General features: G+C 35.7%; 1 protein-coding gene across 1 annotated transcript in view; it reads right to left on the bottom strand.

The window, feature by feature from the left end:
- Positions 1 to 4,463: 4,463 nt before the first annotated feature.
- The window catches only part of ERAP2 (endoplasmic reticulum aminopeptidase 2), a 36,533-nt gene continuing 25,218 nt past the window's right edge, over positions 4,464 to 15,778 (bottom strand). Inside the window, exons 13-19 of the mRNA XM_054578288.1 lie at positions 15,393 to 15,576; positions 11,168 to 11,324; positions 10,501 to 10,685; positions 7,846 to 8,007; positions 7,195 to 7,335; positions 5,349 to 5,430; positions 4,464 to 4,687 (exon numbers count right to left, since the gene is read on the bottom strand). Of these exons, the coding sequence (XP_054434263.1) occupies positions 4,544 to 4,687; positions 5,349 to 5,430; positions 7,195 to 7,335; positions 7,846 to 8,007; positions 10,501 to 10,685; positions 11,168 to 11,324; positions 15,393 to 15,576 (1,055 nt within the window). The 3' untranslated portion in view covers positions 4,464 to 4,543. The remainder of the gene's footprint in view (positions 4,688 to 5,348; positions 5,431 to 7,194; positions 7,336 to 7,845; positions 8,008 to 10,500; positions 10,686 to 11,167; positions 11,325 to 15,392; positions 15,577 to 15,778) is intronic.

Genomic DNA, 15,778 nt, shown 5'->3' with positions numbered 1-15,778 from the left:
AGAAACTAGAAAAAATACCCATTTATTGTAGCAACAGGAAAAATAAAGTACCTAGGAATAAACTTAACAAAAGAGGTAAACGACCTGTACTAGGAAAACTGCAGAACACTGAAGAAAGAAATTAAGGAAGATACAAATATATGGAAACATATACTGTATTCATTGATTGGAAGAATCAACATCATTAAAATGGCAATACTACCCAAAGCAATCTATAGATTCAATGCAATCCCTATTAAAATACCAATGACATATTTCACAGTTTTAGAACAAATATTTCAAATATTTATTTGGACCCAAAACAACCCAAAACTCACCTCAGCAGTCTTGAAGAAGAGCAAAGTAGGAAAGATCACAATAACTGATATTAAACAATACTACAAGGCCACTATAATCAAAACAGTCTGGTACTGGCATAAGACCAGATATACAGATCAATGGAACAGAATAGAGAGCTCAGAAATAAATCCATGTCTCTATGGTCAATTAATATTTGACAAAGGGGCCAGAAGCATAAAATGAAGTATACCTCTTTAACAAATGTTGTTGGGAGAGCTGGAATGGTAGATAGAAAAAAAATGAAACTAAACCACCTTACACCATATAGCAGAATAATCTGAAAATGGATAAAAGACTTAAAAATAAGCTGTTATACAAAAAAAAAGTCCTAGAGGAAAACACAAGCAGTGCAATTTCAGATGTCACAAGCAGCAGTATTTTTGCCGATACATATCTAGGGCAAAGGAGATAAAGGAAAGAATAAATAAATGGGAATGCATCAAATTAAAAAGCTTCTGCATGCTAAAGAAAATATCATCTAAATGAAAAGAGAAACAACTGTATGGGAAAACATATTTGCCAATTATACCTTGGACAAGGGTTGGATCTCCAAAATATATAAAGAACTCATATGACTCAACACCAGGAAGACAAACTCCAATGAAAAAATGGGCAAAGGACCTGAGCCAACACTTTTTCAAGGAGGACATACAGAGGGCCCACTGGCATATGAGAGGATGATCAACATCCCTAGCCATCAGAGGATGCAAATTAAAACCACATTGAAATACAACTTCACACTGGTCAGAATGGCCATCATAAACAAATCAACAAACAACAAGTGCTGGGGAGGATGCAGAGAAGAGGGAACTCTAGTGCACTGTTGATGGGAATGTGCACTGGTGCAGCCACTGTGGAAAACAGTATGAGATTTCCTATCAAACTAAAAATGGAACTGTGTTTTGACCCAGCACAATTAGACCCTGCTGGAATTATATGCTAAGAATCCTGAAACACCCATTCAAAAGAACCTATGCACCCCTATGTTCATAGCAGCATTATTTACAATAGCCAAGTGCTGGAAACAGCCTAAGTGTCCATCAGTAAATGAGGGGATCAAAAAACTGTGGCATATTTGCACAATGGGATACTACACAGAAGAAAGAAAGAAGGAACCCTTACCTTTCTTGACAGCATGGGTGGAATTGGAGAGTATTATGTTAACTGAAATACACCAGGTGGCAAAAGACAAATGCCATATGACCTCACCTATAGGAGGAACCTAATGAACAAAACAATGAGCGAAATAGAATCAAAGACATGGAAAGAAGGAACAAACTGACAGGGACCGAAGTGAAGGAGCAAGAGGGATACGGGAAGAAAGAAGAGGAATGGTCTAGTTAAAGAACAAGTATAAATGACCCATGGACATGGACAACAGGGTGGGGTTTGACTGTGGGAGTGACGGGGAGGGTGGGGAGGACGGGGGGAGGAGAGAACAAGAGGAAAATTGAGTCAACTATAATAGAACAACATTTAAAAAAAAGACTTCAGGAATCAAACAATATGATACATGATTGATCTAAAGTCTTAAACATAGAAGTTGTAAACGATTATATGTTGAAATAAAAAATAGTGACACATGCTTAATTGGAAGAAAACAGGTTAATAATGAATGCAAGTAAAGGAAGATTGCAGAGTAAAAATGGGGTCATCTTAAACAACATTGTGTTTGGTAGATATTAATGTTCAAGTGGATAACTAGCTCCTATGACCTTTCGAAAGTCCCCCTTGTAGTGTGGGATAAACCCCTCCCCAACTCCAAAACCAAAACAAAATAACCCCCCACCCCCACCCCACCAGGAACTTCCCTCAGAAAATCAAGATCTTTGTAGGATTAGTTCCTGGCCAGGCTTGCTTCTCTGGATCCTCAGATAGACCCAGTGACACAGCAAGGAATGAAATGCAGAAGTGTGTGCATAACAGATAGGACAAATTCCTGTCAGTGTGGTAAGTCGGGCTCTTGAGGGCTGAAGCACCTATTCTCCCCACACAAAGCCCGAAAAAGGAGCAAGCCATTGGTTCTGGGCCCCCCTGATCTGGAATGTTTCCCATTCTGAGAAGTCTACAGAGACCACAGAATTCTCCCGGGGGCTCTCTGGGGAATCAGGGAGGCACAGAGAGATTGTGTCTGCTTACTCCATCATCTATTTATGATAGTGTATATAACTTTTTCACAACTTGTATGTTCGTTTGGAGAAAAAAATAAAGTAAAACTAGCTTTAGCCAAGTCTTAGTTGGTATTGGGGGTCTGGCATCCACCTTTAAGCTTTTGAAATACGACACTAATAAGTACAATACATTTCTTTTTTAAAAAAACTGTTTGTTAAAACATTATTGGTACATTAATTCTCATGTTCATTCTCAGTAAATAACAAAACCACTTCTTTCTGTACTCAATTCTTAAGAATCTGAGAAATTACAAATATACTTAAATAAGGAACTAAAAAGAAGAGAATTCAAAACATGGAAATTTATGGTAGTTAAGGTACTTAACAAAGGAAAGAACTTTGCTTATTTATGGAAATGTTGATGGCTCGGTTCCACAGAAACTCATACACACTTTACTGTTTTTTTACATATTAGCTTGGTGGGGGAAAATAGCAGTTTTCTTTAGTTTTGCAGTTTCCTTACAAAAGTATGTAGAATTCTAGAGAGATATCACTATGGTGTTATATAGACCTTGATAGAACCCTGATCAAGTCAAATCTAGAGTCAAATATGCTTCAAAGATTCCAAGAAACAATTTGAAAACAAACAACACAATGTGTATGGGTTCATGCCCATGGTCCATCCAAACTGTATTCTGTCTCTGACTGAGACAGCTAGAAAAACCTCCATGATATCACTCCAGAAGGAACTGGATAACACCCCCCACCCTTCCCCCCTGCCCTTACCACCCAGTTTCTCTTAATAACCCAGATAAATGAATTGTTTGTGTATTGATTCATATCTCTCTAGAACTTATTTATATTTTCAAACTGATTCATATGTGTGATCATGAATGTATTAAATTTACTATATTTAAAGGGGTTGTTTATTTATACCAAATATCTTATTCAAACAATTAATAGAAGCATTTAGAAAAGTATTTCAGAGATCAAGAGGTTCCCTTAAAATATGAAAACATGCTACTACTGGTTACAAAATATGATGATACATTTGAATATTTACATTAAACCACAATTTAACCCAAATATACACAATATAATCTAATTCTGCAACTTCCAAAAGGCTTAATAAAAATGTGACAATGTGTGGATTAATGTAGTGCAGGGTTATCACTCCCGGACCTCTGCGACTACAGACTTTATGTCATTTGAAGGTGACCTCAAAGATTATCCTTGAGGCTTTTAATGAATATAAGGCTCAAGCCAAGAGGCCCTCCTGGCCTCCTAATATACTCTGACATCTAGTTTCTAACCTGAGATTTGGCAACAAAGTCTCTGTTTTCCTGCTATTTCTTTCATATTTGATTCAGATTTTCTGTAAATGGTAATGATTAAACTATTCAGACTGAGTAGAAGAAGGGGGAAAGTGAAAAGTTGGCAGGAGATAAAACTGGTCGGACAAAATCTAGAATACTAAGCGAGGTTAAAAAGGAGCAAAGTCGCAAAAGAGAGGCATGACGTGGGGCAATGTAGACAGTTTGTGTTGTGGCTAAACTATTACAGCTACATCTATATGTCTATATCTATATTTCCACATATCTCTATTATTCAAAAATTTTACTTTTAAATAGGCTACTGAACTGGCCTCTGGCCACCCCCCGCCCCCTCCCCGGCCCCAGCACTATACATCCGTCCCCTAGAGACCATAGCTTAGAGCAGGCAGCTGTGCTGGCTTTCTTTTTCTTTCTTTTCTTTTCTTTTTTTTTTAATCCACACCACAGAACATTTTTTCACTACTTTTTTAGAGAGAGAGGAAGAGATAGAGAGAAAACAGGGATTTAAGAAAGAAACATCAATTGGTTGCCTCTCCTACACGCTCAGACTAGGGATTGAACCAATAACCTAGTTATGTGCCCTGATTGGGAACTGAACCCTCAACCTTTTGGATACAGGATGATACTCCAACCAGTCGAGCCACAAGGGCCAGGGATGGCTGATTTCTTGAGGCTTCTTACTTATTAGACAAAATATCTGGAATTTTGACATGAACTTTGCCAATTTCATGCATCTGATGTGCTCTTTCTCTTGATTATTTAAGTCCTAACCAGCAGCCAAGTCCTTAGAGTGGGAAGATTCCTCTCCAGCCACTTAATATTTTTTGATATGGTTTCCAGAATAATTTGAAAAACATCCAGATGTGATCCTTGGGCTTTAAGAGACTCGAAGAACAGTTTCACCTGAAAAATAAGAAAGAAAAGAATTACTGACATGGTTCAAAAAAACACTTTCTCTTTCAAAGGGTTTCAAAACAGCTTGCAAATTATCCAAACACAGGTGCAAGCATTTCTCTGCCAACCTCTAAAAGGTTATTTTCTTTTTCTCTTTTTCTTGCATAATTATTACTTCACTTTATCTTCAAACAATAAGTAAAGACAGGAACCATAAATCCTCATCTTACAAGAGAGCTGTGATTAGGCCAAGTCATAGTTAGTAGTGAGCTGGAATTACGTTCTAGGATTCTGAATTTGCTTAAAGTATAAGTAAATTCAAGATTTATTATGGAAAGAAAATGTAAAACACTAGAATGCTCTTAAAAAGACAAGTAGAGTTACCAGCAATCATTTTTAAAAAAACCTTTAAGAACTCTTTCAAACTTCAATATAATCATTCATGATAAAATATGAAAATAACACAAAAGGGCTCATTGCTCAAGGGTAGTTCTCATTTTGAATGCTATGTATTTAAAAGGTTCCAGTACTTTGCCTTCCATTTACTTGCTACATGACATTGAACAAATAACTTATTTTCTTTTAATAAAATGAGAACTTCAGACCAGATTGCACCTAAGTTTACTTTCAGTTTCAGCACTTGAACATTTAAATTGTTAGAGTCACAAACCTCTTCCAACTCATCCTTGGAAGAAAAGTGAGATGTTGTGCCAGAGAGGATCATTCTCACAGCAAACGAGCCTAAGTCAAATCTGAAAATAAAAAGAAATTTAAATAATTGAAATGCTGTCCTTATGTTCATTATATCACATACTTTTAAGTATATAATGTTAATAGCTCTATGATGAGATTGAGTGTTACAGTTGATAGTATTAAGAATAACTGATATTCATCTAATAAAATCCCAAAGCTATAAATTGATCAACTTTGACCATAAAATTAAAAGGTAGGTAAAGCTAATTTAGGAACTATGACTACCTTATTCAGCAATGTTTACATTTAAATTTATGTTTATGTTTAAAGCATCATTGTCTACATTTTTTTATTATCTGCCCCATAAGTAAAGATTTTTTGACCTATAACTTCCCAAACTACATTTTTTTCTTTATGATTTATATGCCTATATTACGTAATAGGTAAAAAAAAAAATTTAAACAGTATAATAAATAATGTATGTGGTAATATTTTCCTCTTGCCCTCTAATGTATTATCTTATACACTTCCCCATCCCATTTTGGACACCACTGTGTTTAAACATTATATTTATTAGGGCAATGTTATTTGGTGGAGCTCTCATTGGCAGCCACAGACTGTATCCTTCACCCCAGTGTCAAAGGGATTCATGCTGAAAAGCAGAGTGCAGATACGTCTAGGAAATGGTTCCAAGTCTAGGCTCTGCACATGGTTGGGCAGCAGGATAGTTGCCAGTTACAAAGGAAACCTACAGCACTGCAGAAAAAGTCCGATCATTTCAGGAGAGAACTGAGAGTCATGCAAACAGTCAAACCAATGATTCCAGTAGGATTTTTAAGGAAACACACTTTTTAAAAGCAGTTTCTAACTGGTTTCGTGTGGATGTCAACCCCTTAAAGGTCTGGGAGAGGGGAAGAAAGTGTGGTTTTTCTTACACAAAGCTGTCTGTGAGGACTCTTGAGTCCTTTAGGGCTAAGAAATGAGAGGTAAGAGGAACTGGGAATAACTGACATCAAAGGTCTAACTGAAGCTAAAATGAACAGAGAAAATGACACAGCTCTCTCACTCAGGGTATTTTCCATACAGTATTTCATAAGTGATGTTTTTTGGGTTTGGTTGAGAAAATGGTCAAATACCTTAGCAAGGGGTATGTTGTAAGAGAAAGCAATGCCATTTTCTACATTCCAATGAAATCTAATCTTTACTCCCCCCCCCCCCCCCGCCCCTCCTCCTGGGGATATTTTAGGCTCAGGAGCATGCTGGAGTGAACTCTAGTTCTCCCAAAACTTGAAAGCTCAGAACAGACTCAGAACCAATCCAGTTTTGAAGGAGGGATCCCAAAACACTTCAAATCAGATTTCTTTTAGCCCCTCTACATTCCCTGCTATTCTACTTTTACTAGGAGTTGGGATTGGCTCTCATCACAATTCCTGAAGGATCTTCCAGAGCAAAAAGCAAGCCCAATATGTCTGATGCACTATACATGACTTCACTGAAATCCTCTGGGTTACGGGAAGGGCCAGGAGGAGTTGGGGGGATGGGGCTGATGACTGGATTTAATTCAGCTAGTACTTGTTCCCAGCAATTCTTTGCCTGAAATACATAAGATAAATCTGTTTCCCATTCCCTTCTGCTCACTTCTCTCCCTTATACGTGGACAGAGTAATCTGTGCAAGTTAGTTTTAAAACCAATAGATTTCATTGAACCATTTGGGTGAAATGGTATCTATCATTTTTAAGCGTTGGGGGTCACTTGGTTACAACTGGTTTCAGGCAACTGAGACAAGTGGAAGAACACACAATTGAGATAAGTGAATACCAACTTTTTAAGGAGATGGGCCCAATTTTCTCTTACGAAATTCCAGGCTAATTTCTGCCCTGTTGGATTTCTAGCAATGGTATGAAGAAGAACTGCCAAGTCCTGTGTCTTGATCGTCTTTCCTTCCATTCCTAGTTTGATTAATCTGAAGAAATAAAAACCACATGATTTTTCACGGTATGTATTATGTAATGAAAATTAACTTAACCTACCAATATATTAAAAGAATAGGAGAGAAAGAGGCATGATAAAATATAATTTACCAAAAATAGTAATAAATTATCTATTGGCTGACATTTTAAATGTTCTAGTTAAACTGCTACTTTTTTCTAGAAGTAATTTTATTCACTTATTATTTCAAAGAACTTTGATAAGATTTATACAATATCATATACAAGAATATATTTTTGCAATAATTTTCCTTCAATGTTCTGAAAGTAAAACTTAGCTATTTGCCTAGTGTCAATCACATAGTTAATAACTAAGGAATATCTGTTTTTGTGATTGACATTTTGACAATTTGCTTTTTAATCAAAGCCATTTAAATCCCGATTCAATTATTATATGCCTTTGAAATTGGTGACTCTAATTTTAGTGACTTCACTGTATTTGTATTAGTTTCCTTTTAGCCACTTAGTTAAATTAATGCACTTACTTCATTAACTTTTCCTGATCTTTGCTGGTTGTCAGTGCATACAGAATTTTGTTTCTTTCAGCACCTGACACTGACAGTTCATATTTCTTTAAAAGGTGATTCCATCCTCCTGTTGTCTGAGCACCCACAGAATACACAATCTTCAAAACATCTGTTGGGATACTGTGATATTAAGCACAAAATAAAAAAGTTTTATGAAAAAATAAACTACTTTTTCTTATGATTTAAAATTCTTATAACAGAAGCACCCCTGACTTATTTCCAGTATCTAGCAAATTAAACCTTTTGTTCTGCCAAACTTTTATACAATTATTTTACGCAATATTACTTTGCAAATTATTTGTATTTTTCCTACTGATGACAAAGTGTTAGCAAGGAGAATAATCATGAAAATTGAACCTGCACAGAGAGGAAAAGAGAAAGTGTATGGAATCAATAAATAAAAGATATGATTTCTGAAATATAAAAGCACTGGTTTATACATAATTCTGTCATTAAATAACCTGTATTGGTGCTATATAATTTTTTAAAGATGGTTACTTGCTGCTTTAAAGTCACACTAAGAGCATATTTTAACAGGCCTGTCTTAGGGTCATCTAACTCCCTAGACCTAGAGAATTGTAATTTAGCACAATTGGTTACTATTTAGTCATTTTACAATTCTGTAGAAGCGATAAGGTGCAATAATACTCTTTTTCTGTCTATAATTTTTGTGTTTTTTTATCGTATAGGATATTAACTAGCTTTGACTCTAATTCACTGTACGGTTTTAAAACTCAAATATGATTAGATCAATAATAACTGAAATTCATACTGACGGCTTGCAAAAACCACAACACAGAAAAGCGGGGATGGGGCAGGAAATTTGTATTTATCATGCAGTGACCATATGGTAGGGATTGCACTAATCTGTCCGTTTTATGTAACCGTCAAAGTGGTCCAGTGAGATAGTTATCCTAATTTTTTAAAAATAGGAATAAAGCTCAGAAAGTTTAAGTAACTCACTCTGAGGTAGCATAACTAGCCATTTTGGAGACAGGATTTAAACCTGTGATTCTGACCATTGTGTTATTTCCACTATTCACATTATATGCACTTAAATATCCCAAGTGCCATTTGAATCATAAAAAAAGATTAAGTAATTAAATAATTAAATTATAATCCACATTGTTTTGATTTTAGTGTATTTTACTGAATACCTATTTAATAATTGGTAATAACACATGAGTTCCTTGCAGTTACGACACAGAGCTGTGTTGTTCACTACTTTACTTTTAGCACTTACAGCAGTGCCTGGCCCATGGATGACACGCAAAGAATTATATTACGAGTTCATAAGTGAATAAAGTAACCAATCAACATACGCAAGGAAATTCTTCATGAGTATTTGAAGAATTACTCATGAAACGGTCTTGAAGTTTAGAAAAAAAACCTACAATATTTAATTACAATTCTTGATTACAAGCATTAAAGAGCTTTACTCAGAATATTTTCACATGCACAGCATTCTATTCAACAACACATTGAAACATCATATCTACTGTACATGAGTTACTGCGGGTAAGGTCACCCTTCGTGTGGCTGGCAGAACCACAGAATGGTAGTCTGCTCTGTTATGGGGCAGCAGGATGTTTACATGTTAGCCGTATTCATAACAACCTGATGAAAAAGAAGAGAAAAACAGCTAAAGAATTTTTTTTCTAAAACTGATTTTAGGCCTAAATCCCAAAGAGCAGAAATATCCAAGAAGAAGGAAATTGGAATTGCTTTTGTTTAAAGGAAGATTTCAAGAAAAGATTTCAAAAGCTCACTGAGATTTAGCTACGTGGAAAAAAGTTATAATAGTACATCGTAACAATTTTACACAGGAAAAATTGACACCATGTCATTACATGGAACTAAAGTTGTGAGTTTTTTCTTCTGTTTTAAAAATGAATGTTAATTCACATCCAGATATGATTTCTAAAAACATCCAACTCTAGAGTGACAGTTTTAACAATAATAACATAAAATCATGGGTTGAGCAGCAATCAAGGCTTCCTTTGAAATGATCGTGGGGTCTGTTAGGGCCTACAGATTGCGGCCACTAAACTGAACTGCAACAAAACCCATTCGATCACTGGGCATCTTTCTGATTATACTAACCACGGAATCAATTTTGTTACCGTATAATTTTTTTAAATGGCTGAAGTCATCAGTTTCCCATCAAAGTTGGAACTTGGGGCCAAGGCTTGGTCTGTGGTATTGGTTAATGAGGAAGGAAGCACATTTTTTTTTTAAAAAGGCACCCACCCTTTTTTCACAAGTTTCATCAGATGATCACTGATGTTTTAACTGCATGTACATTTTACATTGCTTTTATCTTTAAAGGGCATCACTTTTGGAGGTGGGTGCCCATCTGCTTCTACCCCTGACTATCTTTCTGTCACCATGCCAATGTTTAGTTAGCTCTTCCCTGTAGGGACTTAAACTTCACTTTCCCACAAAATCTACTGAGTACCTACTATGTGAGAGCAAGAAACAACAGTACTTAATTCCCAGCATGTTTTTCTTTTCTGTCCTTACTACAAGATTTTAACGTTATTGTCCTGCATGATAAAATACTTTTACATAAAAGTGAAAGGAACAAAGAATAGGACAGGAGTCTAGATCTACTTTAATTTTCCGTTGGATTCCATCTGCTGAGAGAAGAGTTCAGCTGCCTTCTGGATGCAAGGAGCGTGGTTCAGGTCGCAGGCCAGCCTCAGGAGGTCTGAGCGGAGCATCCTGTCCCCGACGGAGCCCTCGTCGCTCCAGCTTTGCCTGTCAATCACGGGCTTAAAATACTGGAGAAGGTAATGCTGCAGAAAGCACAGGATGGTTTACAGAGAGGCTAAATTTAGTTCTTAAGAAGGCTCTGACCCATCTAATGGCTCAACTCTAAACTATCTGCGTGAACCCTTCCCAAAACACAGAACTGCTTATCTGTATATTTCTCTTTCCTTTTTCTGGCCCCAACCTGCCATGCTTAAGAAACAGTGTCTCCATTAAAAATATGATTTAATTTCCTATCTGAGAGGAGGCGATCAATTGATATAAGATAAAATCACATTAGGAGGAGTGTTTTTTGCTCATGATCCTGGTATGGCTCTTAGGATGGTGATAACAAGGAACGAGGGGCATCCAACCGTTAGGTGTGTTAACTGTGGTGTCAACTGTGCTATCAGCCAGTTTCCTCAGCTTCTCAAAAATTTACCTCCAAGAGCCACACAAAACAGACCAAGTCGCACTGATCCTCCAGACACTGTATTTACATAATGAATTTTCTGAACATAGAACAAACCTTGAGGTTTTCAGTGACATCTGAAATATTCCTTCTGTCCATCATGCGGTAAAACGATTCTAAGTATCCCAGACCTTTGAGAAGTGCAAGGCTGTTCGTTTCATGTTGGAGATAGCGAGTCAGGTCGAGGGCTTTGTCTATGGTCAATCTTCCTGCACTAAAGTATAAAACAGATGTCAGTGGTTTGTGCATATCTTACAGTTCTTAATATTCTTAATATTAACATTAACTATGATACAGAGATCAGTAACAGGAGAAGTCCATTTTAGCCAGACTATTTGGTTTAAATCCTAGCTGTACCACTCACTAGCTGTGTGATTTTGGAAAAATTACCTAACCTCTCTGAGCCGCAGTTGCCTCCCTTATACATGGGCCGAATAATAATATCTTCTTTTATTGTTGTAAGGATTAAATAAGCTGATATGTGTAAAGCACTTCGAAAAATGACTAGAGCACATAGTAGGAGCTTTATAAATGAGATAAATATTAGCTAATATTAATATTTAATATCAAATAACATCAAAGTGTTCATATATTATGTCACCCTCTAATTGTTTAACTTAGGGCTTTGAATTGTTCCTCAAAGTGAATTTGGAACTTTGAGGACAGGTGTTAGGATTCTTCTTTTTCTGATGTTCCTCCTAGAGCCTAACAGAGAAGCAGTAATTATTGTGAGTGGTATAAAACAAGTATTTCCATCTTAGATTTGTAATCTATTTAGACTATAAAGTTATATACCTTCTCAATATTTTCTTTTAATGAGAAAAACAAACAACAAAACTATTATTCTCATTACCAAAGTGGTAGGGTCTCTCTCTTCTGCAGAGGAAATATATCATTGTAATGTCACTTTTGTATAGTGATTTTCAGATATGTTTCTGAGCAGAGCTGTGTCCCCACAACAGGGTCTAAGAGCCATTTTGCCAGCCTCAGACTCCCAGACTAAGCATAATGGCTTGATATGGTTAACAGATTCCAGAACAAAGGATGTGTCTATTGAATTTTTCATTAACATAATGCTCTATTTCAATTGGGTTTAAAATGTTTTAAATTCTGATATAAAGAGGGAACTAGAACTAGAAAGATATGAAATTAAAAAGAACCAACTTCTGCTGTGATATTACTCTTCTCAATCAGAATGACATATTGCTTTAAGCAGACTAATGGAAAATTTTCCAAAAATTTCATCTGAAGACAGAGGGCTGAACCATATGGTCTGCTATATTTTATAAAACACAAATCCACAAAATTGCACTATTCCTTTTCACATGTGTAAGTATCATGGTATGTAGTGCAGTTGATACCTATGAGCATCATCAATAGGAAGTAACTGGGTCACAATTTATTCTATGGTCACAATTTTAAAAAGAATATTTAACTTTAAGTAATTACTTTATACTAATCCTGTTTTTCTTTTCTTTGGCTTAGACTAATTTATTTCTTACTAAAACAAATGCCATTATTAGAAAACTTTATATATGCCTACTTGAAACATTTTTAATCTTAATATTCATTTAAAAGGGATTCTTTTTCTTTTTATACAGTGATTGTTTAATAAAAAGCCAGCACCTCACCACCTGCACAAAATGTTATCTGAATGTTTGTTTACCTTAAGATTAAACACATATCTAAGCATATACTTCAACCCAACAGGAAAAATCTGTGTCTACTTATTTGTATATAGTTTCAGCTAAATGGTAGCTTTGTGAAATAAAACCATATTCCTATGGAACCAATTTAGGGCTTCTTTTCAAGGTGTGGGGCTAAAAGAAACAAATGGTTTTTCTGTAAGGAAATTAAAGTTGTCATTTTAATTCCACTCAACTCAGATGAGATCCAAGTCTTAAATTATATTTTAAAAGTATGAAAATAAATATCCGTTCCTGGATCAAATTTAGTCTTCAAACTAAACGTGATCACTGATTACTTCCTTTAACTCTTAAATAGTTATGTCATAGAGCAGCAAAGGAAGAACTATATGTTATTGAGGGAATCTAGCAAGTAAGAATATTTAAACTGATTATGAGAGTTTTCAATGGTTTCCTTATACAATTTCTTTTATTATAAAAGTAATATAAATGAATTATAAAACAATTGGAAATTAGAAAAGAGGGTAAAAATGTCCATAATTTCACTACCCTACACATTTACTACAAGCATTTTGGAATATATCCTTCTGAGATATATTTCCTTTTTTTTGCTTCTGGGGTTTTTTCCTTTTTTTCACATTTAACTTATTTTTTCCCCTATGCTATTGGAAGCATAACAATACACAAATGCACATCATTCTAAAGGCATTTTTTCAACTTCACGTTATTTAAAACGTATTTTTCTATATAGTCACCTCCTCTTCCTATTCAACACGTGATCTTTTAAACAATATCTATTAGATAATACTATCAATGCTAACAGCTGACATTTATTGGTAAGCCACCGCGCTCGGTGTTTGATCTGCCTTATGAAATCTTCAAAACACCCCTTTGGGATGTATTATTTAAACTGGAGTTTTAAAGACTAGCAAAATTTTACAGATTAGAAAATTTGGGCTTAAAACAGTTTAATAACTTGCCCCAGGTTAAACAGTAAATGAAAATTTAGTACTTGAATTCATCTGTTCTAAACCAAAAATTTTACTCTATTTATTTATATATGTATGTATGTATGTATTTAGAAAGATGGGAAGAGAGGGAGAGAAACATCAATATGTGGTTGCCTCTCGTGTGCCCCCTACTGGGGACCTGGCCCGCAACCCAAGCATGTGCCCTGTCTGGGAATTGAAAGGGTGACCCTTTGGTTTGCAGGCCAGCACTCAATCCACTGAGCCACCTCAGCCAGAGCCAAAATTTTTACTCTTAATTAACTTCATTCACCATTCCATTTAGCAAAGAAAAGATTATTGTTTTTCCATGGATGCATTAATAACGGTAGTGTTCCTTCTGCTAAATTTAGGCTACCCATATATTTATAGGCTAGAAACAGCAAAAAAGACTTTGCAACTAGTGGAAAGATTGGCTTTCATTTGCCGAATTGTCAATACTCTTCATCCTTTCTAGTCTTAAATTTTTAATCTACTTTCTCTGCAATCTATGAGTTTCTCTTTTGGGCAGACAAACATCTTTTAACTAACAATAAATGGATAGACTACTAGTCTATTATGTATCCACTCAAGTGTAGGATGGTCCTTTTTTTAATCCTAGTTTTCAATGTGCTGTGATCTTATGATGTTCCTGAGACCTGTGGCACTGAGGATTAATCATTCAATCCTCTCCCTTTTCTCATTTGGGAGCTCAGTTGTACGGAAGAAAATCTTTGTCTCAGAAATGTCCTGCTGGTTATTTTCACTCAGGTTGACCTAAATAAGCATCAGGAAGGAAATATGTCACACCGAATAAAATGAGTACGTTATAATAATTCTCAGAACAGGAAAAGCTTACAATGCTCAATACTTTACCTGATCCCCATGTCCCCCTCCAGCCCCGCCCACCATTAGCCACCCTATAACCTGATTTATTCTACTGTTGATGATAAGTGGGAAAGGAAACATCATTTCTTTCCAGGAAAGTCTAAAGAATAAACATAAGCAGCCAACTCTTCCTTCATTTTCCTTCCAATTTCATAAAGGTTTCTCCAATGTGAGCAAAGTAATAAGTGGACTATGAACTACACTAATGATTCATTTAGGTTAAGACCATATTTTTAGTCTTTGTTCAGCAGATTACAAAGGTATTTGGTGAAAGAGCAGGCTACTAGCATAAACAAATTCTAAATCTGGGGTTAAAAGCTGACATGCCTAGAGGTTCCCCCCTAAGTGAATGAATCCAGCCATTTATGTATACGGTCTGGGATTTTGGCACATGGAAGAGCACAGGCCTGGCCTATGGGGGATCATCCAACTGCATCCTCCTCTATGGTTTCCCTGTGGGAATGAAGGTCCAAAATTGCCAAATCTCCTCATTTTTAAAGAGACTCCAGAAGTTAGGATTTTCATATCAAATTCTTCATGTTTTAAAATGTTGGATTAAATTTTTAAACGTTTTGTGGGTTATCAATGTTTATCAAAGACTACCTTATCAGCAGGTAGGCTTTCACCTAGTAGCCAGTATTTGACCTCTGTTCACACCCATATCATATGAATGAATATCACTGAGTGTTTGATTTTTGAAGTCTGGCATATCTGCTTATGGATCAGTTATTTACTGTGAAATCAGATGAAATTTTACATTACCTTACTAGCTGAAATGCATCATGAAGCAGACTTATTCTGTCCTTAGGTCTGAGAAGTGTGTGGTTCTGATTCAGCTGTGCAATGAGTTGGTCCCATCCATGCCCCTCGTAGTGAACGATGTAGTAGCCATTTGAGTTCATGTTGAATTTCACCCAACTGGTATTTTCAGGTAAACCTAGAGTATCTAAGAGGAGGAAATGGGCATAGGCATTTCATTATCAATATACACACCAGACATGTTTCCAAAACTGTTAGTTTTCATGTTGTTATTAATAAATCAATGAGAAGACAAAATTTGGAAAGAGTCATGATGATGCTGATTTTCATAGTCCACTGGATGCTTTCTTTTCAGAATAATAGTCTTATTAAATTAATAATTAAATTAA

Source organism: Pteronotus mesoamericanus, unplaced genomic scaffold (assembly GCF_021234165.1).
Source record: "Pteronotus mesoamericanus isolate MK-2021 breed Mesoamerican mustached bat unplaced genomic scaffold, CSHL_Meso_final contig_50, whole genome shotgun sequence".
NCBI lineage: Eukaryota > Metazoa > Chordata > Mammalia > Chiroptera > Mormoopidae > Pteronotus > Pteronotus mesoamericanus.
Note: the sequence above shows the minus strand (reverse complement) of the source record. Positions and strands in the feature narration are given on the sequence as shown.